We start from the raw sequence: 19,779 nt of genomic DNA, 5'->3' as shown, positions 1-19,779 counted from the left end.
CACCAGTGCCAGGCATGGACATTGCATACAGTAGGTATTTAATTAATAACATGCAAGAGGCAAAGGGGATGTTGGCTGAAAGATACAGTCATTCTGATTGGCCATGGGCCACTGGCATGCTGTCTCCAGGAGACATGTGGAAGAGGAAAGATTTACCATCCTGATTCTCTCAGCTGTGGTTGGGCCACTTGGTGTGGGGGGCCACTCTGCCATGTGGCACGTTGACTGAAAGGGCTCCTGGGGGCCGTGTGATAAGCATGCTGGTTGTGTGCTGTTCTGACTTCACTTTTTTTTTTTTTTTTTTTTTTGAAAAAGCGATAGAGAGAAAGAGAATCCCGAGCAGGCTCCCTGCCCAGCGCAGAGCCCGACATGGGGCTTGATCTCACCATCCTGAGATCATGACCTGAGCCAAGAGTCAGGTGCTTAACCCAGTGAGCCCCCCAGGCACCCCCTGGTTTCACATTTAGTAACCTAGGAGCTGCTAATGTCATTACCCTCGTTGCTTCAAACAGCCATGTAGATGAAACCAAGGGAGAGAGGACAAGTTCAGTGACCTGGCCTTACCTCAATCTCCTGATACGAGTTGTTGATCATGGCTATGAGCATATTGAGCAGCACTACGACCATGGTGACGTTGTAGACGCCGTAGAGGACGTAGCCGATGTTCTCGATGAACTTGTGGTCGTACTTCAGCACCACCGAGATCACTTCAGACAAGCCAAAGATGGACCAGAATAAGGTTTTAAAACTTTCTTCCACCCTGTAAGGAGAGGCAGTCCCTTCAGGCAGTTTGCATCTGCTGACGCTTTTCACAGCGAAGTCCCAGACTTTGGTGGTTACCCTGCGGTGGGGCTGGGCTGGCTGGCAGTGCCTGTCTTCTGAAATAATGGCATATTCAGATTTCTAGGAAGACTTCAAAAAGCTAGCATAGAGGGAAGGCTCTTTCTTTTCCTTTCAGTCCATTTATTGGGACTCCTGGCTGTGGTGTCACTTTTATCTTGTAATTAATTAAACATTTAAAATGACCAGCACGTCAAATGTTTGTTCTTGTACGTTATCAGCCATGCCCTTCCTAAAGTAGTCTCTTGAGTATCTCAGACCACCCAGCCCCATGGGCGGTGGGGAGAGGATGGTGTCCCCGGATGGAGGCAGCATCGCTGGTCACAAGTAGGACCTTAAGCCTCATGACCATCTCTGTGCTGGGCTTGCTTATTACCTCCATTTACAGACAGAGCCATGGGCACTCAGAGCTTTATCCCCTCCAGTCACATCTAGCTGGAAAGTGGGGTGCAGACCCAGGCATGTCTAGGAATCTCCAAAAGCAGGTGCTCTTAACTACTACGCTTCCCCACCCCCTGGCTCTGGGGAGTGAGGCCGCCCACACATCTCATATCCACTCAACGAGAGGTGAATTATGAGCAGTGTGACTTTGGTGTGTCCACCTTGTTCAAATTCAGCAGGCAGTTGTCCACACTCGCCGTGTAGCTCACTCAAGGTAGCTACTGCGTGTGCTGGCAGGGGAGTGTGGGGGGAAGTCTGGCTTTTTGGACACTGCTCGTTGACTCTTTAGAGACTGTGAACTTGTCAGGATCTGCTAACTTTAAGATGAAGACCCAAGCATGTTTTACCATCTGTACTTTGTGGCAAGGACCCCACATCAGGTTTCCAACACAGAATCCAATCAGAAAGCTGGGTTTTGGTTGGGCGGTTTAGAACACCCCCGGGCATCCGCTAACGTCTGAATGGTTATATACAGTGTTTTCGGTTTGCATCCGGATTTGGGGTACATTATGAGACAGCACTTTCTTTTTTCCTCTTTAACATTTCAGTTTTTCAGCACTCACCCACAAGTGGCCAGGTTTAGCTAGATCTCAAAAAAAAAAAAAATACCAGCGTTTCTTAAGGATTGGTATTTATCTGACAAGATGTACAAAAATACTAGCACTTGTCACTTTGTCTACAAAATCCAGCTCTAACTTGCGTGAATCTTCAGCTCTCCTGTGTGTGAGTCCGTGTGGGCGTATGTGTATGTGTGTGTCTAGCCAGCTGTTTGACTCAGTCCCAATGCATCCCAGAGTCTGAAAACTGAAAACTGAAGTGGGTTTTTGTTGTCATTGTGTGTTTCTGGTGTCTCTGAAAACTTTGGATTATTTGGAATATTTGATTCATTTTACTTTTAATAAGGAGGAATTTCTTTGGGAGTTTGGAAGTCGTGACTGGGTATCCAGCATTCCTCTAGAGCCCTTGCTCCTGATGCCATTCTGAGAAACAGGGGAACACACTGCCTCCTTGGGCGAGATCCATTTTGTGTGAAAAAGATGCCATTCTATCACCGGCCACGATTCTCTACAGATATTGGCTTCCGTTAAGAAGGGAGTTTTTGGTTATCATCCTAGTGGAAGGGAACAGTGGCAGAGAGACTCCAGAACCGCCCCAATCCCAAACTGGAAGGGGACAGCAGGATGTGATCTCTCTGACAGTTGTTCCCTTCCTAGCTGGATCAGCAGGAAACTGGAGGGCACACAATCTGAGCAAGGGACTGGGCAGGCAGGCCCTGGTCCCAGGTGACGCACTTACCGTGGATGCCGTACGAAACAGATAATGTATGCTACTGAGTGATGCTTTACAGAAATTCATCTTCCCTTGCTTCCCTTGGAAAACCCTACAAACCTTTGGCTGACACAAATGGAGCAAGCAATTACAGAACTTTCAGGGAAAATTCTCTGAATTTTGATTAGGGAAAATGGCCTAGATTTGGAGTATATATATATTTTTTCTTTCTCATTTGCTTCTGGCTATGCATTTTGCCACTAAGCTCTGTTTTATCCTTGGTGGCTTCACTTGGGCATTTTGTGTAACAGAATAATCTAAAGAAGGCAGAACGAGCCCACTAAACAGTGTGTGTTGTGATAAAAGAATATTCACAGATCCCTAAATGCATGGCTTAGCTCCCCCTCCTTTGGTTCCCCTCCCTCCACAACCCCTCCCCCCACTTGGAATACTAATTCTTTAGGTTTGTTATCTGGCTTCTGGACAATCTTTACACCTGTTTCATTTCTATTCTATAGATCAAGGATTAGCCTCCAGACCTGAATTTGGCTATGACCTACAGGAGTAACTAATTACAAGAGGCTCAGACTCACTCAGCCTGGGATTTCCAGAGTGAAAGTGACCCCCTCCAGAGCAGTAACACATGCACCCGGCTGGGCAGGAAGGGGTCTCAGCCAAAGTATGCATTTTTAATAATCTCTTGTAAGCTCTTTCAGGACTGTCTATAACCCTCTGTCCTCTTATTATGGGGCAAAATGGGACATCATAGCAAAGACCTCCTTTAAAGTAAAGCCAGGTCTACTGGCTTGAATCATCCTCAATGGCTAGACCCACCATTGATTGGGTCTTTCATTTACCCCTCTTGATGTGTTCTGGACTAACCCAATAGACTAATTTTGTTGTCATTGTCTCTCAGAAGGGACCTCATGGGCTGAGTTATGCACAGTTAGCTGGGCTAAATGGTAGGCAGTACAGAATTTTATCCATAGCTCCACCTATACAACTAAATTCGGAGTGGAATTGAAGAGCTCAATGTTTAAAAACAATACAATAGAAGGCTAGACTAAAATATTGCTATTTATATAATATTAGGCTGGAAGAGGTTTCAAAAGCCAGAAAGGGAAAGATGGAGGGATTTGACCACATAAAACTTCACTCATATACAACAGAGACGTAATAACTAACAATGTAGGGCAAAAGGCTAAGAGAGAAAAGAATTTGTATCTCCAATACACATGACTGTGTCAGATACTGGGGGTCTTTCGTATATAAAGAGATCTTATAAATCAATATGAAAATGACAGACATCTTAGGAGGGAAAAAGGGGGAAAGAAACTTCTATGAAAACTTGATGCTTTTTAGGGTGACTAGAGCTCCATAATTAACTTGAAGTGTCATGCTAGTGGCATCCTGTCATTTAATATGTAGTAAGAAATAAAGGAAACTTGCCCTCACTGCCCCGAGTGGGAAAAGGCTGTTTTACTTTGACCTTGGAAACCTACCATAATATATTCTCAGAGAGAAGGCTGGCCTTGGAAAGGAGCCAAATAGTATGCTACTAATGCCAAGAGCTTGGGCATTGGAGCTGGCCTCAATATTTTGTGAGGTCACGATGCTCCCTGAGTCATGAATTAATTATCACCCACAATTTTCAGGAGCTATGGGACCCAGGGCATGGGGCAGAAGGTCAGTCACTATGGAGGGTGGGCGCTGTCTTTTAGGAAGAAAGTATCTTGGAACTGGCTTTGCTGATAATCACCATGAAGCTACTTGTCTCACAAAAAACCCCTACTGTCAACCAGTGGGTCTCAAGGCTAAATGTGAGGTTCTTTACTCAAAGGGATAGTGGTTACGGGCTCCGCGTCCTCCTCCTAACCCCTCTGGCTACCTACAGAGTTAGTCACAGACTCCTTCAGCTGTGTCCATCACAGGAAGCTTCACGAACATAGTCGGAGGAGTGAGAATAGCACAGGTGCATGCCTGGGGTTCAAATCCCAGCTCCACTATGACCTGGCTGTGGGCATCTGGCCATGTTACCAAACCTCTTTGAGTCTCTGTTTACTCACCTATGAAAGGGAATAGATGTGCCTTCCTAGGGAAGTTGCTGTCAAGATTAAATGAGGTACAGGATTAAATGAGGTGGAGGTCCCAGGCTAAAGCAAACCCAGCAGGGCGACAGAATGCTGAAAGCCTGGAGTAGGCAAGTCTGCCTGCCTGGTCTTACCCAGGATCACACCCAGCCCCGTGGGCTCCTCCAGGGCTGCCACGCAGGGCTGAATGGAGCTAAATCATTCAGATGCCATTGACCTCACTGAACAAGCCTATCTTCCTTCCCACCTGCAAAGATCATCACAAACCCTTGATTTCACGAAAATCCTCTTTCTGACTTCTCCAGCCCAGGCTGTCTTGTGACATTTGACTCTTGGCTTGTATGTGGAAGGGACTGGAAAGTGGAGTCAGTAGGCCGCCCTAGCCTAAGCAGTGCTCCTAGTGAAGGAAGAGAGGGAGAACTCCTGTGAGTGATGTTGAATAATGCTGTGATTCACACTGCTCCCACTGTGCGGGGGTGTGTGGGGGGAGAAGGTTGGGGCTGATCTGTCAGGCAGAAGGCGGGGGCCTCGTAATCAGCGCTCTCCCAGGCCTGTCTCGCCTGGATAATGGGGCTTTAATAACACGTTGCCTGAAGAGGCGGTTGTGTATGGGTCTCAGAGAACAAACTGATCAACAAGGAGAGGGTTTGGGGGCAATTGTTAGGAAAACTGCTGCTGCTTCAGAATGCCATGATGCCCTCCCCCTGGTGTGGGAACTCTGCCTCCCCACTTCCCCCCAAAACAGTTCAGTTCGATTACCTACCCTGCTCTGCGCATAGCAGGCTAAAATTAAGCGGGAGGCCAGCATCCCAGCATCCAGGCTGGGATGATGGAGGACAGTGCTTGAAATATACGGAGAGCCCACCAGAGCCCCAGGGTTCCCTAACGCCTGGATCCGCAGACCCAGAGAAGCCGGGCCAGGCTCAATGGGCAGCACAGAGAGGCAAGTGCCTGAGGAAGCCTGAGGCTTGGCCTTTGGGCCCCGCAAGCTTGTGTTCCCTGAAGGACCTCTTGGCTTATCTCGGCTCCTAAATGAGGAGTTGGATTCAGTGTGTCCAGAAGGAGAGGAGGCTTGCCCTGGATCAGTGCCAAGGAACAGGGGTGCACAAAGCCTGTGCAACCCAGATTTATTCCTTCAGGGATGCCTGGGGACCTGCTTGCTCCTCTGAGGGCAGAGCTGTGTTTTCTTTGCCATTAGCTCCAGACCCTGGTGCAGAATGGAGCACCACTGAAAGCGCTCAGTAGACTCTGATGAATGAATGGGGGGGTCCCTGATCCCAGGCTCAGGGTGGGGCTCTGGTGAGGCCCTCAGAACTCACTTTCTCTGTCAGGCAAAGCTGGCTTTGCATGTGGGCTTCAGGTCACGTCCCAACCTCTCCCGGGCCTCTGTTTATCTAGCTGTACGAAGGGAAAACTACAATCTCTCCTTCACAGGGGTGTTGTGACGATTCAAGGAGTGAATTGATTGCTTGGGAAGTGCATGAAAGACAACTGCCTGGCATGTAACACATATGCCATCAGTGTTATTATTAGCATAATAATAACACTTATTATTAGCTTAGTTTTTTCTTTCTTTCTGAATTGCAGGAGGCCCCAGGGTCAGGCTGAAAGGCTTTCGCAGCCTACAGTCAACTCTCAGCATAACCCTTTGAAAAAAGCAGGCAGACCTTGGCCCTCTCCTTGAGTGGCTTTCCCAGGGCTGACAGTCTCTCCTGTCATCTGGGAGACCTCAAGGCCCCTCCTAGTCAGACTCCTGGCCCCCCCCACCCCCACTCACATAGCCCCGCTGGCTCCAGACTGCCACCATCTCAGCACTTCCTCAGCCTGGAGGGCCCTTTCCCTGTTGTCTCCGCGTGGCCACCTGCCTCAGCCTCCTCATCCGCTGAGGGTAAACTTGACTGTCACCAGCTCAGGTAGCTCCTGTCTGACATCCTGGCTGAAGGAGGTCCCCCTCGTTACTCTTCTGCTCAGTGTTTTTATTTCTTTCCTAGCCCTCAGCACTTAATCTAAAATGACCTCTGTCTCTTTGTTTAGTTCTTTAAACTATCTTTGGCCTCTTGTCCCTCTTTTTTTGTTCACAGAGGAGTGTGACTTCCATGAGGGCCGGGCCTGCTGACTGGCACATGGCTCTGTCATTGGTGATGGATAGTGCCTTGCTGGTAGTAGGGACTCAGTCAACATTTTTGGTCAGTGAAGGATTGAAACCTGAGAAAATGAGGCACGAGGTGACTTGGTCTTAGCCGGCTGGCTTCAGGCCTGCCCAAGAACTATACTTGTGATAATATTTCTGGAGCTAACCCTGCACAGCCTGGTCTCCTGTCATTCTGTCACTTTGAGGAAGGACAGTCTGACCCCATTTCCATCCTAGAATGGAATGTTATTGATAAAAACGTAGGGCTTTCTCCCCATGAAGGCGGCAACAATCAGTCTGAGAACAAGATGGAGGATGCGGGGCACGGCCTGAAAGTGTGCTGTGAAGACATCATCGAAGAAAGCACATTTTCTGGGTACCATCCAGCCGTTCCCTCATGAATTGTGGGCTCTCGGCCTGTTGCAGAAGCTTAAAGGTACCAGGCTTTTAAAATTTTATGTCATGAATAACATGAGGAAAGGACATAAATACACATTATATGATAGTGGAATGCCTGCTGTAACAGGCGTAATCATTCTTCTGAACTAGTCCAGGAAAAGAGCTATATTTTTATCACTTCCTGGAGAATTATGCCAAGATGAGGACTTACGTTAGACTCAAACGCCTTTTTTGACACACAGTCGTCATTTCCAGATGCCCGGGCTCTCTGAGCCTGAGCCGGACCCCCTTCAGTGACCGCGGCTGCCTGCTCTGCCACGTCTAAGCACCTTCCTGCTACTGTCTCCTCATGACAGCGGCCGTAATAAGCTCCCTTATTCCCCCAAATCCTTATACCTAGCTTTCATTTAAATGATGAAAGGCAAAATTCTAACGTTCAAGATGCGGTAAACTATGTCGTAACACTTCTGTATCAGAGATGCCCAGATTTCAACACGGACCCGGAAGAATCTGTCCCCTCTGAAGCCCTGTAGGCTGGTTCCACTTCCGGTTCCCACTGACAGACACATGCAGCGTGTTCTGCCCCAAGAACATGGTAGTCAGCCATGGTCTTGCCATGCCACACTGTGACCTTTCTTTGGTCTCTCTTACCTAGCCCTTGGTTATAGTGAGTTTTACTGGGGCTGGCAATGGGATCCAGACTCCGCAGCCCTTGCAGGGCCCTCCTCTGCAGCCAGATCCTTCTTGGCAATATAGCTCTTGGCTGTCAGGATGGCCCCCTGGCTCGTCACTCCCTTAGCGATACCCTGGGCCTCTTATGGTTCATCTATCTCACTTATTTCCTTTTTTTTCCTCTTCTATGGGCCAGGGAAATTTCAGAATCTTTTGTCTGCAAAGCACAGTATGGCATTTTTAGCTGAAGAGCCTATGTTGTTCCTTTAGCAAGTGTCTACTTGGCCCCCGGTGCTAAGCAGGGGGCCTTCCTTCTCAAGACCCTGTGGTTGCTCCAGCCTGTAGGACACGAACTTCACCCAAGACACTGAGTGTGAACCTGAATCTGAGTGTTTGCCTTTAGCTCTGCTGCGTAGGGGTCCCTCAGAAGTTTAAAGCTCCACTTTCTCCCCTGAATCACCAAGGACCTTGGCTTTCTTCCCATCATATGCTCCTCCAGATTGTCTCTCCCAGATCCTTCTGGGGCCTTCCCAATGTCAAAAGCCCGAAAACATCCTCCTTCCCTCTCAACCCCCACATCAGTCAGTCACCACATCTCCACTCCAGCCTCCTCAGTGTCCCTTCTCCATCCCATTGCCACTCCTCGGGGTCCTGTCCTCTCTCATGTGGCTCCCTCTCCCAGCCACCCAACAGACCATGTTCCCCACTCTTGGGAGCTGCCTTTCTCTCAAGTTCCCTTCTTTCAGAACATCTCAGTTTATAAACATGCCCACGTTCCTATGATTTTTTTTTGAATAAAATCTGTCTTCCCAACCGGTCTGCTAGTTGCATGAGGGGAGGAGCTGTGACTGGCTTTAGTCACGATAAAATCCCGAGCTGGGGCTTCCCCTCCCACCCTTTCCAGTCCATCCTTTGCACAGTTGCCCCAGCACACTTCCCAAAGGCAGATCTTCTCTTTTAAACAGGTCTTAGCAGAGACTCTAACTCCCTCTCAGGACCCTAACACCCTTCAGAATCTGGATCCTCCTGGATTACCTTATATAGTCTTCCCTCTTTTCCCCAAACTCCTGCTTACCAGCCATTCTCCAAAAATCCTCTGCTCCTTTACCCCCTGTGCAGGCTAGAATACCCTCTGAGTCATCCTCCAAGACCCTCCATGGCCACCTCCTCCATGAAGTCTTCCCTGACTCTGCCAGTCAGCGTTCAGTGCTTCTTCCTCACCGTGCTGCCCCAGTACCTGCTGATGATGATCACGTGGTTTAACAACTGAGGCTATGTGTTTCTGAATCCCCCACTTGTCTACAAGCTCCTCAGGGAGAAGAGGATTGTCTTATCAATCAATCCCTGTGACCCCAGGGCAAATAAAGAACTCGGCTTTGCATAGCTGTCAATCAAATGAACACGCTTCGGGATAGAAACCTACTTTACCCAGGGGACAAGCTCAGGCTGCGTATTTAGAGACAAGGTATGTAGAGCCGTCAGGTTCTCAGTGATAACCACATCTGAATTCAGCATGCTCGTCTTTAGAATTTTGTGCCGCAAGAAAGTGACCTAACTTTTCAAGAGACCCCCGCCCCCTCCATTTTAGAGCAGAGGCTTTGCTGTGGGAGTGGGGATCCTACTCTTGGGAATTGCGGGTCAAAATGTGGAGGACAGGAGTCATGCAGATCTGGGTTCAAATCCCCTCCTTGGCTTTGGGATTTGGGCCAGTCTAGTATCTCTCTGAGTCTTAGCTTTCTGGTGGTGGATATCTGTCATTCCACGGTTAGGAGGAGTAAGTGAGAGAGCAGATCACGTGTGTGTTCAAGGAGTTTTTCAACAACAGGGTGAGACAGCATTGCTGGGCCATGTGTGGGCAGGCCTGCCAGAGCTTCTCCCCCTGCCCCAGTGGCCCCCTCCACCCAGATTCACGGGAAGGAGGAGCTGGCTTTTCTATGGCTTTGCCGTGCTGGAGGAGCTGAATCAGCGCCTCCTGCTCCTGGTGGCCAAATGAGTCTCGCCCTTTATAGAACGTGCAAATTTTCCATTAACTGTCATGGAAAACGGAAGCTTCGAGTTTTGCTTAGCACTGCTGAAGCTCCTTCCATTAAAATGATTCCTAGGGAGACAGAATAACCTTAGGAGAGGTATTATTTTTGATTAGAAAAGTCTCAACCCAGCTGTGCTGTGAAGCTGACTCCACAAAAGCCTGGTGGAAAGGCTGGCTGGCTCATTTTTGGGGAGGCAGGCCCCCCATTTACTGTCCAGTCAGAATGAAGTAGGGGAGGCCAAGTTCACCAAAGGGGGAGACCAGGAGTTATGAGTGGTGTCAGAAAGCCCTTCGAATCCCTGCTCTGGGTCACCTCCTTGGCCCCAGTCCCTCCCGTTCTTCTCTGTGCACCTGTGTCCTGCCATGGTCACCATCAGAGTAGAGGGAAGGCTACCCCCTTTGTACACATTCATCTTAAGCTGCATTTCATCCACAAGCCAAGGATTTTTTGTCTCTCTCTTTTTCTTTTTTTCTAAAGTAGTCTCCATGCCCAGCACAGAGCCCATTGGGGGGCCTGAACTCACGACTCTGAGATCAAGACTTGAGCTGAGATCAAGAGTCAAACACCCAGCTGACGGAGCCAACCCTGTCTCCCCTGTCTCTTTTTCTAACACCGTAACCACAGTGCTGGGACCTCACGGTTTTCATGAGTTTCTAGGCTGAAAAATCCCCAAAAAACCCCCTCAAAAGGCAAATCCTCTTTGTCTACAGACTTCCACGATAAAGTCAAAGATATGTTCCTAATGCGAACAAAATTCCTAACAGAATCAAAAATTTTTCTTAAAGAATTTCTTCAAGAAAGAGCAGTGTCTGGCTGGCGTCTTGCTCAGGTTTCTCTCCGCTTCCTGACCCCTGTCGTGGGATACTTTGATTTTGTACTCTGAGAGCATAAAACTTGTCTGAGCGCCGTCTCTCCCTTCCCTTTGGACATTTGCAGTTTCTCACAGAAGCTACTTGGGGATAATGAGCTGGCAGCAGGTGCACAATCTGTCATGCCCAGACAGGCCCAGCTCACCAGCCAATGACCCAGGCACTCACGTCCCTGCCCTCCTTCAGCCAGCCCCCAGCACAGCGGCTGAGAAAAATAACCCAGATCTTCGAGAGCACCCTTGGTTCTGAAGTGGACGGAGGCTGACAAGTTGGGAACTGTTCACAGACTCTGACTGTCCGGAGCTTGCTCGATGCTAGATCTGGCTACCTGTTCTGACTTGAACTTACAAAGGCAAATCCCACCTGCAGAGCCAGAAGTCTACTAGGAAGACACTCCCTTGGGTGAACAAGCCCTTTGTCTCTGAAATGCGCATAGCCAAGAGTGGCCTCTTTCTCTCTGTGTGAGTAAAGATGAGGTTGGATAGCATCAGTCTAGTTCGCTGTCTAGCCCTAGGACCACCTTCACAGAGCCCCCCAAGTGGCTTGTTCATCCAGACTTCCGGGCCCTACCCTAATTATTGCAATTAGACTCTCTAGAGGGTGAGGCCTGGGAAGTCCCCAGTTCAGCCATTTTCCCAGATGAGTCTGGTGTGATTGGAGAAGCCCTGATCTCAGTTAAGGCTGTTCATCCCGTGTGTTTGTTTATACCTGGGCAGAATTGGTTCAATCTGTCTGTTTTCTTCTAATCCTCTCTCTGGTCTGCTGGATGGAGGGAATGGGAATTTGGGTTGGGGAGGGAAGAACTGGAACATGTGGGGGGTCAGAGCTGGGCTGGGCTGAGGGCTGAGGGTCTACAGTTGGTAGAGAGCCTTTTCCTCTCTTTCCTTTGGTCCCAGAGTGTCCCCACCCCTCTCTTTTGGGATAACACTGTAACTTGGTGGGATTCAGGTGGGACTGGCTTTTGCGATCTGAACGGGGACTGCACTGTCCCTGGGTGAGCAGGGGTCTTCAGGGACAGCAGTCTCTTAGTTCCTAACAGCTGACTTTCGAAGGGGCCTCTGGAACAGCCTTTAGGACCCCAGCTGCCCTTCATGACAGGTGTGGGGTTCAGGGGAGGATACCTGCCATGTGCTCTAGCCCAAATTTCCCTTCTGGAGGACTGAGTCTTCTGACTCTGTAGAAACAGACAGGGCACCCATCTTACCCTACAGGCTCAATATTCCACAGGAGTGAAGCACCCCCCCCCCCCCCCGTAGGAAGACCAGAGGGAAAATCCCAAGCTTGGCAGGGCAGCCTGGAGATGGGTTGCTCTGAAGCAAACGTTCTCCTGGGGGGGGGGGGCATTCGATTTTATCATCAGCGTAGCTGGCATGCAGAATAGTTCTGAGTCCCCTAGAGCACACATCTCATTTACCCTAACATGGCTTTCTGCTGATCAAAGATCTCTTAGGGGGACCTGCTCCAGGGAGCAGTCAAAAGGTAAAAGATGACATTTACAAAAATCCATTCTTTCCTCCACACCTCACTGCTCTATTGACTGTTTCCCTGTTCAATCACACCGTCTTGCTGCTGCACGTCCCATTTTAGGAACTGCCAAGGCCATAAATATCCCATCCTTTCTCTACTGTACTCACTGCCCCCACACATTTTCTTTCCTCCCCCGTCCTGGGGCACCTGGGTCCTCTTTGGTTGGGTCCCTTCTGTCTAGAAGGTCTCCATGTGGTTCCCAGGACTTGGGACAAGCCAACTGTATTGCCCCTGTCTTCTGCTTTCCTCTTTCCCCATGGCTTTTCCCCTTTTTTTTTTTTTTTAATACTTTATTTATTTATCTGACAGAGAGAGACAGCGAGAGAGGAACCACAAGCAGGGGGAGTGGGAGAAGAAGAAGCAGGCTTCCTGCTGAGCAGGGAGGCTGATGCAGGGCTGGATCCCAGGACCTTGGGATCATGACCTGAGCTGAAGGCAGATACTTAACAACTGATACTTAACTGATATATAAGGCAGATACTTAACTGAGCCACCCAGGTGCTCCCCCCATGGCTTTTCCTGATCCCAAAGCTTCACTGTATTGGTTAGCTATATCCAGCTGAGAGTTATGGCCAGGTCAGCCCTGCCCTTAAATCGTGACCCTTTTCATTTTCTTCTGTGTCCTGACACTGATGTTCTGAGCAGCTCTGGGCCTGTAGGGCAGGCTCCCTGTGAGGAGCAGGGAGAGAGATTGCACAGAACACCCAGGCCAAGAGAGATGGAGCCCAAGTTCACATGGTCAGATTCCCAGTCCAATGTTGACCCTACCGCCTTGAACCTGGCTTTGTTTCTCCTGTTCCTTCTGTCATTCACATTCCTGAAGAATTTAGTGAACTGGGATTGCTCAGGAAACCTGTGTGGCTGGGCTCAGCCATTTACACCTGTGAAGAAACAAATCCCAGGCCCCTCAGGGCTCCTGGGGCCCCAGGTCAGGAGTGCTAGCCCTGCAGGTCCCAGCTGGAGTCATGTTCCTGGAGATGTGACCGTCCTTCCCTCAAGATTCTGGGTGGGACCTTGAAGAAGGCAGGGAGGAGTTCTGAGCCTGGCCAGGCAGGAGAAGGACCTAGGCTGGAAATATCGTGCTAGCCCTTACATAACCCCTTATTTATTCCTAAGGGCATTTATGAACAAAGCAGGGAGTCATTTCCATTTTACAGGTGAGGACAGAGAGGCACGGATAAATCAACTGACCTGGCATAAGGTCATCAGCCAGTAAACACCTGTGTCAGGATGGAAGATCAGGTCTGCCTGACTCTGCTCCTAGACCACTGCTCAGTGCCACTAATGGCCCTCCAGGACACCTCGTGGCATCCCCCACACCTGGAAGGAGCCCTGGGTCTGCATGGACACAGGCTCAGGGTACTCCAGTACCATCTCCACGTGGGAGGCTATGGCACCTGTCTTGCTCAGCGTGCGGCAGCTACTTCTGGACCCTAAGGTCCGTTGGCTCGACAGTGCCTTGCTTCGGGCACTTGCCTCCTTGTGCCTCTTGTGCCTCTTGCCTCCCTGCCCAAGCCTTCCCCTCTGCTGCTGACCCACGTGACGCTGCCAGACTTGCTCAGTGCCCAGCCCTGGAGCTGGCTTGCCCAGCTGGGCATACAGAGCTGCTGACCTGTGCACACTCGCATGCCTCCCTCTCACGCTATGTGGCTCTGGCTTCCCCAGGGCTGCCCTGGAGGGGTAGGGGAGTTCATGTCCTCTGGAGCGAGTCTGATTAATGGAAGACAGCAGATGGGAAGGCTCTGGCTGATAAATTGTCTATTTCTCATTCTGATGGGCTATTTGGAGATGCGGTGTTTCTGTATAATCTCCCCAGCGAGTGTGTCATGACCAAGTTGTGCATTCTGATAGATGGTGGCTGGGTCAGCACCCTTATCCGCTTGCCCTCCTCCTCCACTTCACTTTCCTTTTTCCTTCAGTCTTACTGCATTTGGATAGCAGCTGCCTTTTTCCAGTAAAGTGTTGGTGTGTGATAGTTGCTCAGGGGTCAGTTTTCTAGGTGGCACAGGTGAACACAGTGATAATAGTAATAATAATTCCTTTTGTGTATTGTAAGCATACTGTGTGGTCGCTGTATCATCTCTCTGCATCTTCATACTATCCCCATTAAGCAGGTATTATTTTTATCCTTATTTTAAAGATAAGGAAATGAAAGCTCAGAGAAGTTAAGGAACTTGCTCACAGCTGCACAGCATCTAAGTGGCAAAAGAATTGAAGATCTAATATAGCTTAAAAATTGGATTCTTTCATGTCCAGAACCTGAACTCTAAGCCACCCTTAAAGAAAGTTGCCTGAACTGTAGAAATACCAAGGAAACATGAGTCTCTGCAAGGAGCCACCTGCCAGAGACTCCTAAGGATTCCCGGGGAGCCCAGGGAGACCCTCCGAGGAGAGCCCTGGGGGTACTCACGTTGTAAAGGCTGGGTTGTACTTTGCACCTCGGTAGTAGGAGTAGAGATTGAACATCCCAATCATGAAGGCCACAAATACCATGATGAAAATGACCATGAACTTGAAGATATCTTTCACGGTCCTCCCCAGGGAGATCTGCAGGGGTCCAAAACTTTCGTTGGCTGGCAGGATGTACGCGATTCGAGAGAAGCTGAGCACGACAGCAATCGCATACAGCCCTTCTGATATGATCTGAGGGTCTGAAGGCCACCACTTGTCCCTGGCTGAAAGAAAACAAGCGGGGTTACTCACCAGGGCGACAGGGTCTGCTGTGCTGACTTGTCTCTGGCAGAGAAAGCAGTTAGGCATCTTTCGAAGTGTCTGACCTCATCACGGCCTTTCCTGCCCTTGTCTCTAAGTTGATCCCAATACACTGGGATCACCCTCCCTCTGGAAATGTGTTGGCCCATCTGCTAGGAACACCCTTCCTTCACTTCAAGGCCACTTCATTCCCACTCATGCTTTAAGACTTGGGTCAGGTGTCAGCTCTCTTAGGAAGCCTTCTGTGACTCCCACAACCGGGGACAGGCTCCCCATTCCTCTCTTGGCTGCTGCAGTATCCTGTGTGCACCCTTTGTCATTGAACTTTCCATGCTGCTCACTATTCTGTCCTCCTTGCCCATGTTTGGGCTCCACCAGCAGAGGCAAGTCAATTAACCTTTTAGAACCGGATTTTCTCCATTTGTAAACTGGGGATAATATCATCAATCTCACAGAGCTGTTGTGAGGAAGAAATACGACCCTGTACTTAAGGTGCTTAGCATAGGCTCTGGCACACAGCAGGTGTTGCTAAATGTTTGTTACATGCCTGACTGAAATACCACAAGTTCGGATGGGCCACAAATCAGAACACACGAGCCCACACGGGGCCAGGAGTCTGAAGGGTCTTCCCTGAGAAAATGCTCTAGGGTTTTGTTTCTCAGGCAGCGTGTGTCTGGAAGTGTTGCTCTGGGTTTGAGCGAAGGTCTCCAATATGGTGACCGGTCATCCAGGTTTGCCATGACAGCCCTGTTCCAGATCGCAAGAGTCTTGGGACCTGTCTTGGGCTGTGGAGTTTCTGCTTGTGACCTCTGGGGAGGGTCTGATCTGCCTGGAGTGTATTTCTGCGGCAGAACAAAGCTGTGAAATGTTCCTATGGCACCAAGAATGGCATCCATCACTAGTAAGGCTCCTGCTACGTGTCAGGACACACAGGGGTTCTCTGGTGAGGGCACCATCTTTATCCTCGGGACTATATGTGGCTATCTGCTGTTGTCACAGTGGCGGGGCAGGAATATTACTGAGATGCTAATACCCTGCAATGCTCCGGAAAGACCCATACCATGAAAACTGCTCTGCTGAAAAAGCCAAGAGTCTCCCTGTTGAGAAATGCTAAGTGAAACTTAAATTGAGAAACATCGAGAAACTGAAATTAGCCCTTACATGTATATTAGCTGTAATTCTAGCGACAGTCCTGTAGAGTAGATCTTATTATTGCCATTTTCAAGATTGGATTAGGGGTATGGGGTCCTTTTCAAAGCCAGGTAAATGCAGATAGCAAGGAGATGACATAGCAATCCTTGGCACCCCTAGGGAGATGGAGGAGGGATTTTATCCTTTATTTTCAAGACTAGATTGTGTTAAACAATTATAGTAAGAGCAGCAAGAAACCTTTAGTAAGGGAAGCCAGGCCTCTCTTTGCTACAAGGTTTCATGTAGTGTATTCTAAATTACATTTGGAAATACAACAAAATTATAGACTCTATGTTCTCATCAAGATCATAACTCAGAAGTCCAGGAAAGACAAGTAAGGAGAACGAATTATGTTTTTCCAATATATCTGTCACCCTCCAAGGATAAATAACACATTTGGGTAATATGAAATAAGAATTGGCTTCTGCAAAGAGACACCAAAAAGGAATTTCTTTTTCCTGCCCTCTTATAACTTACCATGTTAAACCTCAGCTGTCATAATAAAGCCACTTCTATTATCTAGTAAGATAGATTAGCTGTTCTTGGACCCTGGTGGCCAGGCCAGGACTTCTAGTGAAAAAGTGTTCTACTTGGACTGGTTTGTCAGTTACGATGGGTGTAAAAACAAAGAGCAGTGTGATGATTCAGACGAAGGGATTTTCTTCTTTTTGGAGCTCTTTCCATGAGAAAAATTGCCCTATCCCAACCTGGAAAACTGGAATCTGCCTGTTTGGAGCTGTAGAGGTTGGAAGGCACCACCTGGATGGTCACCAGGGGGCGCGCTTGCCCCACAACTGGAACACAAGCCACCGCTCTGAGCCCAAAGATTTCCAAGGGCACAGGGTGAAACTCAAAGCAAGGGCAACAATGTGCAGTACTTTGCAGTTGGCGAGACTTTAACACAATCCTTAATAGGAACAGAAGTCACAAGTGGACAATACTGCAGGCCGAATCAGGGCATTAAGAAAATTATCCAATTTAGTATCAAGATTCTCTCATCTCTTCATTGATGAACCCTGAACGGCTCAGAGAGGAAAATACACAAACCCATTTGTCCTTTAACAAATGTGAATTTGCTAAACCAATGAAAAAAGAGTGAATGGTTTGTAATACTAGAAGATTCCTCATTTCTCAGGAGCTGTGTCCTTACCACATTTACATGTGACATGATCTATATAGAATATGGATAGCACTCAACTGCTGTGTTAAATGGCCAGCCCTCGGCAGCTCACTGCTTCACCTGACCATGAACATTCTGATGTCACAGGAGCCATGTGACTCCTGGAGCCACCTAACAGGGACTTTTGACACTCAAACCCTTCATGATGGAGCAGCGGTCATTAATAAATGCCTAGTAAGTGTCCAGCTAGTTTACTGGTAACGATAAAAGAGATCTGTATCTTCTTCCCACTTCTCTTTCCCTTTTAGAACAGAAAGTACAATGCTAGAGCAGGAAAATGAACCAATAGGCAGTATTGATAATAAGTGTTACCATTTAGTGAACACTTAATATTTTCAGAGCACGGTGCAAAATTCATATGCACTATCTTATTTAATCCGTAAAAGAAACTTTTTGACTTGGGTGTTATCCTGGTTTTATGTGTGAGAAAATAAAGGCTCCAAAAAGTTAGGCAAACTTAGAGTAAGCTATAGAAGTAGGGTTTGAATCCCGGTGTGACTCCAAAGCCTGGGGACATAAGCACTGTGCCATTCTGCATGGTTTTCAATTCATGTTGGGCCAGGATCCCTTGCTACCCAAGGCATTCCTATATTTCTGAGAACATTGCAAACCCTGCCATGGAAACCCATTCATCATCTGTAAAATAGGGACAGAAAAGACCCCTTTTTGTGGGCCTTTTGTAAGGACTGGAGTTTATGGTATATGTCTATACAGTTCCCGGCATCTAGTAAGTCCTTAATAAATGGATGCTACTACTCTTATTCTTCCTAAAATTTCAATCTACTACCTCATACTGTATGGTCTTGTGGTTTGAAAGAATTAATGTATCTCCAAAAAACTACTTTGGCCATGAGAAAAGAACTTTTGAATGGGGGAATCAGGGCCCATCTTTGCACAAAATGCAGGGATCCAGTATAGAAGGACATTTCTTTCATCTCTACATTTCCTCTTAGTGCCCCTGGATTCACATCAGAAATGAAATCTTTGGGGATGCCTGGCTGGCTCAATCAATTAACATCTGCCTTAGGCTCAGGTCATGATCCCAGTGTCCTGGGATTGAGTCCCACAGCAGGCTCCTTGCTCAACGGGGAGCCTACTTCACCCTCCGCCTGCTATTCCCCCTGCTTGTGCGCGCTCTCTCTTATAAATAAATAAAATCTATTACAAAAAGAGATCTTTGTTTAAAAAAACAAACAAAAAACCTCCCAGAAGGTTCCAAGAACCTTTCCAAAACAAATCCATCCTTCTTAACACAAACAAAAAAATTCACTTCTTAGAGTCCCTAATTCCACGCTTTACGAAGCTGGCTGTGCTACCCAGAGCAGGACCTCTTTGGAGAGGGATCTGCAGGTGGAGTGGTGCGACGGAGGCGTGGCCACGCCCCAGGAGGGCGGGGCGGGACGCGGTTCAGCAGCGCCCTTGGACTCACCGTAAGTGAAGTAGGCCACTTCCGGCGGAAGTGAGACATTGTGCAGCGTGTCGTCCTGCACGTGCTGGTCCACATACAGCTGGGCCTCGCTGGCCTTCAGGAAGGCCATGAACCTGGCGGTGAAGGATGCCACGAAGATGGACAGCATCCCGAAATCCAGCAGGTTCCACAGGTGCAGCACGTACTCGCGCGGCCCCTCCTCCCAGATTTCCTTGCATTCGGACCAAATCATTCCTGCGGGAGAGTGAGAAGCTCAGGCTCATTTTCCAGTTCCCTGGGCGTTTGTGACCACAGCGCAGCATGGAGGGAACCAGGGTACGAATGTACATGGGAGCTCCTGAGAACTGAGAACGTTCGTAGCCAGCCGCGAACAGAAACGTGTCTTCTTCAAAGGCAGATTTAGAAACCGGCAGTTCTCAGGCCGCCTGAAGACGTGTCACCTGCCTTCTGCTTATGGGTAAACCATCTCCAGAGGTGAGGAGAGAGTTCTCATCCTCTCTTAGATTCTTGGAGGTGATACAGGAGAAACAGAGGGTCCCGTATTTGTGCATTTTAAGAATTGAGAGGATTTTAAGGACTCCTCCTGTTCTAAATGAAATGCAAGGAAACTGAGGTGGGGGGGGGCGGGCTTTCTGCAGGTCCCACTGAAGACCTGGAACCCTGTTCTCCTAACTCCCACACTGGAACACTTTATATGTTTCTGTGATTGTTTCAGTGAGCATTCATTTTGAGTTGTTTTTTCTTTATTTTTTAAAGTAACTTCCTGGATTTTAAATACCTACAGTCTTAATTGCTATTTACTGAATAATGTAGAGTCATGTAAACAAAATGTTGGTAGTTGCCCCACCCCACCTCTAAGCCAGCCTTGAGAGGTGACCTAGAGTAACAATTGGGTATGTATCCATCTGTACCTGCACTGCCAGTTTGGTGGCCACTAGACACATGTGGATATGGAGCCCTTGAAATGTGGCCATTTGAATGAGAGGCACTGTGTAAGTG

At 48.5% G+C, this 19,779-nt stretch overlaps 1 protein-coding gene across 1 annotated transcript in view; it reads right to left on the bottom strand.

The window, feature by feature from the left end:
• Positions 1–19,779, bottom strand: part of TRPC7 (transient receptor potential cation channel subfamily C member 7) — a gene marked incomplete at both ends in the record, with an annotated part of 166,493 nt that overhangs the window by 14,763 nt on the left and 131,951 nt on the right. Inside the window, 3 exons of the mRNA XM_080804357.1 lie at positions 565–760; positions 14,679–14,943; positions 18,781–19,014. Of these exons, the coding sequence (XP_080660483.1) occupies positions 565–760; positions 14,679–14,943; positions 18,781–19,014 (695 nt within the window). The remainder of the gene's footprint in view (positions 1–564; positions 761–14,678; positions 14,944–18,780; positions 19,015–19,779) is intronic.

This window comes from Martes martes (genome assembly GCF_963455335.1).
Source record: "Martes martes genome assembly, chromosome: 5".
Taxonomy (NCBI): Eukaryota; Metazoa; Chordata; class Mammalia; order Carnivora; family Mustelidae; genus Martes; species Martes martes.
The sequence above is the reverse complement of the archived record's forward strand: the minus strand, read 5'-3'. Positions and strand labels throughout refer to the sequence as shown.